Genomic DNA, 10,000 nt, shown 5'->3' with positions numbered 1-10,000 from the left:
TCACGCTTAAATACAATATTTTTTGGGTGTTCATTTACGGCTTTCAACTTGTTTGTGGAATGAGAGTTTTATAATCATCTTACACCAGCAATGACCTTCAAGGGAGGGTGATGTCCCGCCCCCAAAGGGAGGGATTATGAGGCTCTTGATTGAGTTACGGCCCCACGCGGACGACTACATGCACACTTGCCCCGTAAACCTTAAATTGAGAAACACTTTCGCGCTGGAGACGGTAAAAAGATCAAAATATCATTCTCGGTAAACTGACCGAATGTGTTTACAGACCATAGAATTTATCAACACTTTTATCTTGAGACATTTTTTTCTCCTTCTTCTTCTGATGTATATCTCCAATGTTATTTCAGGTCAATTCCCTTTGAGTAAAATCAATAAAAAGAGGTATTTCCATGCCTCATTTTCATCAGTCTGGAAGCAAAAATCATGTTGAAATAAAAGACAAGGCATTCAGTAAAGTTTGTATTGCGAAGTCGTTCTCTATGTACAGACACATGTGGAGTGGCACACAAACATAAACAAATCTTATTCGTCCAGTCCTCAGTACTTCAGCTGATAGGAAATATCTAAAACTTTTTTTTTTATCTCCGAGACATGAACATTTTTTTATGCATTTTTTTTGTTTTGTTTTGTTTATCATCATAGCTTCTGCTGTAATTGAAAAGAATATTTACATACAGGAGTAAGCGAGGTTTTACATGTTATAAAAAAATCACCAATGATTTTAAAAACAAATAAACAAAAAAAACAAGAATATGCAGGTCAGGACTTCCCTAAATTGAGGCAGTTTGAAAAAATATCAAAAAATGTTTATCGGGGGATGAGTGGGGAGGGGGGGTGGGGGAATGAGAGAGAAGAAGGAGAAGGTGGGGGGGGGGGGGGGCGTTTTAATACAGGACCAACACACGTGATTGCTATATAAATATCAAGAATAATTTCTTTACGGGATCCTTATCATTTATATTTTGGACACTCAAAAAATAGATGAGAGATAGACATGATAATACGGATGATCAATTAGTTTTATTTATTCACTGGAGATGGAGTGGAGGGGGGAGGGGTGGGTGCAATGTTCAGAGGTAGTTTTATTTTCATTTTTCTTTCTTTTTTTTCTTTTTTGAGTCGCCAACATCAGAGATCTTCAAAAACCACTTTCTAAGGAGAGTTGTTCTTGAAAATCCTTCTAGATCTTAGCCTCGCCCAGTCCAGGGAAGTCATCTGCCTGTGTCTTCTAAAAAAAAAAAAATCACAATCTGGTCTACTTTGACAAACTATTGTCTTCTATATATTAAAAAAATAGGACAAGATAGATGACAAAACATTTGAAATTATATCTAGAGAAAAAAAGGGGAAACAAAAATCTATATAACTTTACTAGTGAATTAAAAGAAAAGCTGCCATGGCATTTTGAATGTGTAAAATGTACATTAATAATTATGATTCGAAATAAGTTACGATGCATCCGTTGTTATTGCAAGACTCATGTTTGCAGTTTTACAAAGTGCCAAACAATGCAATTAATTACATCATTACTCTTACATCAATGACGAAGAGAGGAGAGGAGAGGGAAGAAGAAAATAGGGTGAGGGGAGGAAGGGGAGGGGAGGCGGGGGGGGGGGGGGGGGTAAGAGGCTCGGCAAGTGGCCCTAAGCACACTCAAGGTAAGATCCTATTTACCCCTGGATACAGATGTTCAATAACAACTAATGCAAAGGTTGTCATAAAAAATACATTGGTAAGAAAGCCGGAAAGCGCTATGCAGTAATTACAAGCGTCTATTTGGTTCAGATACTGCCTGGTATGAGTTACGTATATTTTTTTCCTCACATTTGTTTACATGATTACAAAATATAGAACACCTATGAATATTAAAACTATCATCATGATACAACACAATTGCTCCACTAAATTCAAGAAATCGGCTGTTTCACAATATAATCTTCAGGTTCAACTGTCGTAATATGGATACAGTCCGTATGTACTTTAAGTTTACTATCTTATATTGGATACATGTAGGAATACATCTTAATCATGAGAATGAATAAATTAAATAGAACACTTCTTGAGAGAAATGAAACTAAAAGGAGGAAATAAAAAGAGTTGAATAGTCTTCGATATTCTCACCAAGTACAAGGTTTGTTTGATATACTTAAGAACTAATGAGTTGACCAAGCAACATTGGGTATACCATAGATTCTGTAACAATAAACATTTTGTCCAGTATGTTTATGAAGATACCCGACTGTTGTTTAATACTCTAGGCTTTGATTAAACCTAAATTTCTGTCATACGTCTATAACACTACACATTTCAATACACTGCTACAGGCGTTCGTTGGTTGGGTAAGGTAAGTATAGTATACACGGCTCGTATACATGGAGTTGAGAAAAGAACACTGAGTTGTTCGATATTACTAATTAGGGGAATAACCCGAAACAATATCTTCAAGATAGGAAGAAAACAAAATAAGACTAAAAAAAAAAAAAAAAAGACGAGAGAGACATCGTGGAAAAGGAATCTACATTAAAACGAATGATAATTAAATTAAAAACTAAACACAATCATCACATATCACCGAAACGGAAGGTGAATTATATATAACCGTATACATGGAAAATACTGAAATGATAATCGAGAGGCAAAAACACAGAAAATAAAGAGAAAGAGAGAGAGAGAAAGAGACAACGAAAATACCAGTCACAAGCGTTATAAATATGAAATAAGGTTCCCACGGGTATTCTGGTTTCCGTTTTAGCCCACCGTGCTGGCTGTCATTCTATAGATTGTGTCAAGGGTCTTAATTTCCCAGTTCACTTTGGAAAAAAAATGATAAAAAACAATAATAATCATAATAAAAATGCTCGCTCTCAAACTGTAAATAGACTAACATTTAGACCTTACTTACAACATCTCCACAAAAGGTACTATACGAGAGACGTAAGTATCACTCGCTAAACTCTACCAAGATGAATACATATGGAGACAGAAGTGAGAAATAGTTTGTTTGTTTGCTTGCTTTATGTCACAATATTAAGATTAACATTAGCGTTCCATTACTTACATACGAGAGTTGACAAAGACACACTTTGCTGGTCCTGAAGACTTTCAGTCCGTATACGTTAAGTTTAATGGTCTGAGATCGTTTGGAAATGATATGGGCACCTACACTTAAGGGCATTAATTAATCTGGAATCTTCCTGTTTGGCTCTAACGCTTGGCTCTATTGAAAGTAAAAAGGGGATTGGAATATCAAATGATTACTTGTTAATTGTAGACCTTGAATGTAATGAATGGATTATTAAATTGAGTGACTGTAAAAATCTTTATTGATTATAATTCCTTCGTGATATATTTATGAATAGATAATGGAATGTCCACTGCCTATTATATCAGAAAGAAAAATGAATTTTCTTGTTAGACATGTGTGAAAAAAATTCACCATTTTGTATTCAAATATCCAATCTGGGGAAAAATGTTTTCTCAAAATAGTAATGATAAAGAGTTGCCCTGTGAATAGTACGTCAACAACCAATCAAAAGATAAACATAACAAGTATTAAAAAACGAAAGAAAAAGAATAAAAATAAAAACAGTACAGGACTCAAAACGCCCAGGCCATTAAGGTCAGTCTTGCAACATATGTGCAAGCATGATACACCGTTCATGCAACGAATCCCTGAATACGCTTCTGTCATACTCTCCGCTTCTCTTCTTTTTAAAAATCTTTTTTTGAAATTTCTTCTTCTTGAAAATCTTCTCCAAGGTCAAAACATTCACTACAGTAAGACATTAAGGTTAGTCATTCTACCAATTGATATACAAACAAATCGTCAATGTTTATATTTTGTTTCTTATGTTTTTGAAGGTTCAAAAAACTACAGTGTGTGTTTGTGTGTCAGAATATATGAGCAAGAAAATATCCAGAGTTATTTCCCCGCGTTTGTCTAAAAAGTAAATTTTATTCCCACAAAATTAACTCCTGCATTTACTAAACCAGGAGGGATGCTTCACTTAGCAAAAATATATATATGCAAAAAGAGTCTTTTTTTCTCTCTTATTATCTCTTACGGCTTGTGTAGAATTTTTATACATCTATATTTTCCTGTATTATTTTTTTTTATTTTGTATTTCCTTAACTATCTGTAGTTGTTTGTATGAGCCAATGGTAGTTGGACTAGGACTGCACATTCCCCTCACTGCAGACCTCGCTAAGAACCTCGCTAATTCACGAAAATTTCTCCAAAAGAATCTGGCGTTTATTTGGGACTTTTTCCTTGGAGATTTTGGCAGAACAACCCAGGAGAATTATCAACAGATTCTCTTCCTTTTCTCTTAATTACGTTACGTAGATAGGGATAGAGGGAAAATGGAGGAAAGGAAATTTATGTTACAAAACGAAGGAGGGAGGGAGGAAGAGAGAGAGGGAGGGAGGAAGAGAGAGGGAGAGGGAGGAAGAGAGAGGGAGAGGGAGGAAGAGAGAGAGGTGGGAGGGAGGGAGGGAGGGAGAGAGAGAGAGAGAGAGAGAGAGAGAGAGAGAGAGAGAGAGAGAGAGAGAGAGAGAGAGAGAGAGAGAGAGAGAGAGAAAAACAATGAAAATTATCATAATAATAATAATAATGATAATTATCAGTAATAATAATAATGACCATAATAATAATAATAATAATCAAAAACACGTATCTGGACTTCCCTAAAATAATCCTAAGTTACTCTGCCTCAATACTTAATTAAAGGAGATAGACAGATAGAGAGAGAAAGGGGGGAGGGGGGAATTATCTATTGCACGGACCTAACACCCGTCTGAAAATACTCTGTGCATTTAAAGAATATAAACATAACCTCCTTGTGTTCTTAAGTGGGGAAACTGCCCTATACACCTCATGCACAGTAAAGCCTAAAGTTATTCTTAATTTCGGTTCTTTTTTGCGTCTTCTTCTTATAAAAGACCAAAAAAAATATTACAACCTTAATTATTTACATACTTTTTTTTTTACTTTTTTAAATTATATGTCTTAATATGTTAACTCTGTGAGATACAGTTGCCAATCCTTTTTTATTTCTTTTTGGGTTCTTTTCAAGAGGATTCGAATGGGATGTAAAAGAGACGGACAATCTCCATTAGCAGCTAAGAGATCTTTTTCTCCTTATTTAAGTAACGAAAAAATAATGGATTTTTTTCTTATTATTTTTACATTCCCTCTGTCTTCGTATGTCCTTCTATGTCCGATCTCGGGAGCTTTCTTTAGCGTCATTTGGGAGTAAGAAAATTTTATAAGAATGAAGTATAAAAATGTAAACAAAAATGAATGTCTCTTAATTTATTCTGGATATATAAGTGACTGAACCCATTGATCTGAACGAATGAACAAATGAATAAGAAATTATAATAATGGCAATAATGGTGCTAATAATAATGAAAATAACAATAATGATAATAATAATAATAATAATATGGAAGATAGTTACAACAATAATAATAAAAATATGAATAAAACTCTCATTAACTTCTATGACCAATCAAAAAGTCAATCCAAAACTCCCATTTTCCTCCCAAATGACACGACAGAAACCTCGACTATCTCTCTTGACTCAAAAACCATAAAGAGGACATAACCACGGACCCGACCAAGGTTTCAAAACTACGCTCTAACTACATAAATTATGAAGACTCAGCTTTGGAAGGTACAGGTTTCGAGTATACGTAAGTATATATATTATATTATTCTTCTAAAAATTAAGAAAGTGAATTAAAAAAAAAAAATGGATGGATGCTGACGAGTTGTTTTGGTGTGAGGGTGGAGGAGGAGGAGGAGGAAGGAGAGGAAGAGGAAGAGGAGGAGGAATGGGACGGAGGAAGAGGAAGAAGAAAAAGATGTGGCTGTGGTGGTGGAGAAAGAAGAGGAAGGGAAGAAACGTAATAATAGAAGAGGAAAAGGAGGAGGAAGATGGAGTGGTTTTGGAAGTAGAGGAGGAGAAGGAAGAAGAGAATGATGAAGAAACAAGAAGCGGGGAGAGGACAAGAACACGGAAGAAACAGGAGGTGAAAGAAAAGAGGACGAAAGAGAAGGAGAAAGAAAAGAGGCATGGAGGCGGAGATAGGTAAAGGGGGGGGGGGTAAGAGGGGGAGAGTGGGAGGTAGAGGAGAGGAAGGAAGGTAGAGTAGATGGTAGATGAATATGGCGGATGAGCATGACGTTTTATAAATATGGATACATTTCAAAGATTGACTTAAAGGACTACTCATCACGTCCACAACGAATGCGAGAGATAATGAAATGATAAAAGAATAATGAAATCTAAAATCAGTGAGATGGAGATCCACTTTTTCTTTTTCTTTCTTATTCTTCTTACACAACCTTTTGTTTTATTATCATTTTGACTGCTTTGGTCCCGTTCGACTCCCACGAATGCAAGCACAGGGACTCCAAGAAGGCAAGCCAAGATCTTTCTCCCACAAAACCTTCCATAGATGAGCCTTTGTTTACATTATTTTTTATTTGATTTTTGTGTGTTTTTTTGTTATTTTTAGTTTGCTTATTATCGTCGTCTTCTTGTTCCATTTACCCGTCTTTCAACTTGCAACACACGTTCAGCAGAATATCGTTATATGGGCAACATTTCGTTTGTTTTATGGTGGCGGATCAACGCACGTACCCCCAGTTGAAATCAGTTTATTCCCGAAAAAAGTGATAGAGAAAATATATGACTTCAGAACGTAAATAAATAGAAAATGGAAATCAAACCAAAAAGAAGAAAAAAAAATCTAAGTAAAATAAATTATATACATATAAAAGAGAGAGAGAAAATTTACGAAGTATTTATTGAGCATAAGATGTGGATACTTTGTGATATGGACTGGTTTCAGGTTGTTATCTATTCATACTTTTTTTTTCTCGCGTGTTTTCTTAATTTTTTTCTTTCTTATATTTTTGCCCATACAACTATTCCTTCCGGAGAGCGACCATCTGGTAAGGGGGGTGGGGTTTGAGGGACCATCTCTGTAAGCGGACCATCTGCGAACATGGAACCATCTTTGCATGAAGAAGGGGGAAAAGACTCCAAACGGGTACACTGGCTGAACGCTTCTGTCCCTCAGGGGCGTGTATTGGACGTCAAAGGGAACGATCAGTGGGTGGACCTCGAAGACCCTTCCTCATAGCTAGAATGATCATTTGAAGGACCAGTTGCATCAAGGAGGACTTGATCATTGATTTAAAAAAAAGGAAAATAAACAAAGATGGCTCAACTATATACGAAAGGGAGCCCTCTCTCCTTGGGGGGAAACCATCTCTATTGTCGAACCATCTTTTGGACAGAACCATCTACATAGCTGGTCCATCTGTGTACAGAGATCACTTCGGAAGATACCATTGCTGCTGATCACTTCTGATTATCCTTTGTAACCTGTGTGGTATACTAGTAGTACTCAATAACACCTAGTTTAGTTTCGCCTCCCGCTACAATCTAGCATATATTATATATACTGGGTTTTTCCTAGTGGGAAACATCAATTTTGTATCGAAACTCTTATTTTATACAATACCAGAGTAGGAGAAGCAACTGGAAACGGTAGATCAGGTTCAAACAGCTAGACTCTCCTGTGTGGTTTTAGTTTTGGTTAGCGAGGGGGGGGACTGGCGCCTGACATGGTTGTTGGGGACTCGGGGGGTTGGGGGTCAAGGTAGCTTGTCAAGTGATGGATGACATGACAGATGACAGAAAACGGCTACTCATCTGGTTCTTGGAATGATTGTAGTCTTCGCTGTTGACGTATTGTCGCTAGGTGGCAACGTAGCTTTGGGAACTCTTTTTTTATGACTTTTTTTTTTCTTTTTTTCTTTACGTTACTGCTAATGCATAAAGCTTACACCAATAGGAGACTGCCACGTCACTGCTTCACCCGGCTCCCGAAGCCCCTATGTGGTACTGGCACTGGTAGGCTGTTTCCCGGCTTGAACACCGATAATACACAGAATACACTTTACACTATGGCGCCTTCGCTGACGTCATCCTGGCTTATACATGTAGTCACTGGTATATTCAAAACACTTGCCAATATTTTTTTTTCTTTTTTGGAGATGCACTGTACATACGGAGCACATACACGTAGACTATGTAAAATAGCACTTAATTATCCAGTATAAAATGGGTCACACACTCTGCACTGGCACTTTTGCACACCCTAGGTCAATATTTGGCAACCGACCCGCAGCTCGGAGGTCACTGGGTGGGGGAGGTGGGGGTGGGGGTCTCTGAGAGGGAGTTGCCGTTCTCCACTCCTTTGGTTTTGTTCTCCTTCTTCCACTTCATCCGACGGTTCTGGAACCAGATTTTGATCTGTCGTTCGGTGAGGCAGAGGGCGTGGGCGATCTCTATCCTTCGTCGTCGCGTCAGGTACCGGTTGAAGTGGAACTCCTTCTCCAGCTCGAGGGTCTGGTACCGCGTGTAGGTCTGTCGTCCACGCTTCCTCTCTGCAGCAAGGGGGGGAATTGGACTGTTAAATTCTTGTACTCCGCAAAACAGTAAATAGCTCAAGGTGGGCTATTCTTGAGCTTTGTAAATCCGTAAAAAAAGGTCAAATATGACTATTCTTTAACAGCGTAACACTAAATATCACATTAGATAGGCCTGTTATATGCTCCAACATTGTCATTTAAAAAAGTACATCAAATGAAACTTGAATTATTGAAACTGATATAGTAAAACAAATCAAACCATACTGGTTGATGTATGACGGGAAGCTAAATTGTTTCCCATTAATTTAGATAAGATAATGACAACTACTTATTTCTTAATCTTAATACTATGGGATTAAAGCTCAAGACAATTAAAGGAGAACCGGTGTCCATGAATGCTCGTCACTTGTGGAATTTGTACACAGAATCACACCCAATAAATACATATACTCGCTTCTCTCTTCATTCTTCATATCTCGTACTAAATCTGCAGTAAAGATACAAGACAACCCCCCAAAAAAGGAAAAGAGAGAGAAAGAGAAAGATAAAGAGGGAGAGACAGAGAGAGAGAGAGCAGAGTTAGAGACAGGGAATTAATATGAAATAAAAAGGATGAAGTTATATACACACAACCCTTATTTATCTACTTAAATATGACACACGCCTCATATTAACGAACATAAATACGTGAGTGTAAAGTGAGTAGCAATAGACAAGGAGATAAAAAAAAACATGGATACACATCACCCTTTTTTCCTCTCCTCTTTAAATCCCCAAAGAGTTCATGAGCCCTTTAACCCTCTCGAGTAACAGCTACCACTTGACATGTCCGTCTGTCAAGGAAATGTCACTTGAGCCCCACGTCGAGAGCGAGTGTACAGGGAGAGGCGGCGAATGCGCTTAAAGGTGACAGTCCCTTTTTAATGCAACGAAATACGGTTTTTTTCAATTCTATTTACAATCATGTTCGCACACACGCAAATGCACACATACACAGATATAGAAAGACAGGTAGATTAATAGACAGACAGACAGAAAAATAGATAGGCAGATAGATTGACATACAGACAGACTGATAGATAGATACATATTTTCATACAGAGTGGGATAGGTGGAGAGACTGATAGATAATTATATATATATATATATATATATATATATATATATATATATATATATATATGTATATATATATATATATATATATATATATATTTTATATATATATATATATATATATATATATATATATATATATATATATATATATATATATATATATATATATATATATATATATATATATATATATACATAATACACATACGTAAAACCGCACACACACAAACACGCACAGCAATTCATTACATCAGAAACGCAAATCATGTTAAAGCGTTGACTCATAAGAAAAGTAGATGGAGATTAGACGTGTGTGATGCAATGCACGCGGTGACGTAGTGGCGTCAAACAAACGCAGAGATACAGCCAATGTTAATCGGAGCAGACGTCGCTCGCTCACGTCCGCACTTC

General features: G+C 36.8%; 1 protein-coding gene across 4 annotated transcripts in view; it reads right to left on the bottom strand.

Annotated features, from left to right (window-relative positions):
• Positions 1-463: 463 nt before the first annotated feature.
• The window catches only part of LOC113804681 (homeotic protein antennapedia), a 417,805-nt gene continuing 408,268 nt past the window's right edge, over positions 464-10,000 (bottom strand). For all 4 annotated transcript variants that reach the window (XM_070114345.1, XM_070114344.1, XM_070114343.1 and 1 more), the window contains one exon: positions 464-8,485. In XM_070114345.1, coding sequence (XP_069970446.1) covers positions 8,235-8,485 — 251 coding nt within the window. In that variant the 3' untranslated portion in view covers positions 464-8,234. The remainder of the gene's footprint in view (positions 8,486-10,000) is intronic.

Source organism: Penaeus vannamei, chromosome 35 (genome assembly GCF_042767895.1).
Source record: "Penaeus vannamei isolate JL-2024 chromosome 35, ASM4276789v1, whole genome shotgun sequence".
In the NCBI taxonomy this organism is placed as follows: Eukaryota; Metazoa; Arthropoda; class Malacostraca; order Decapoda; family Penaeidae; genus Penaeus; species Penaeus vannamei.
The sequence above is the reverse complement of the archived record's forward strand: the minus strand, read 5'-3'. Positions and strand labels throughout refer to the sequence as shown.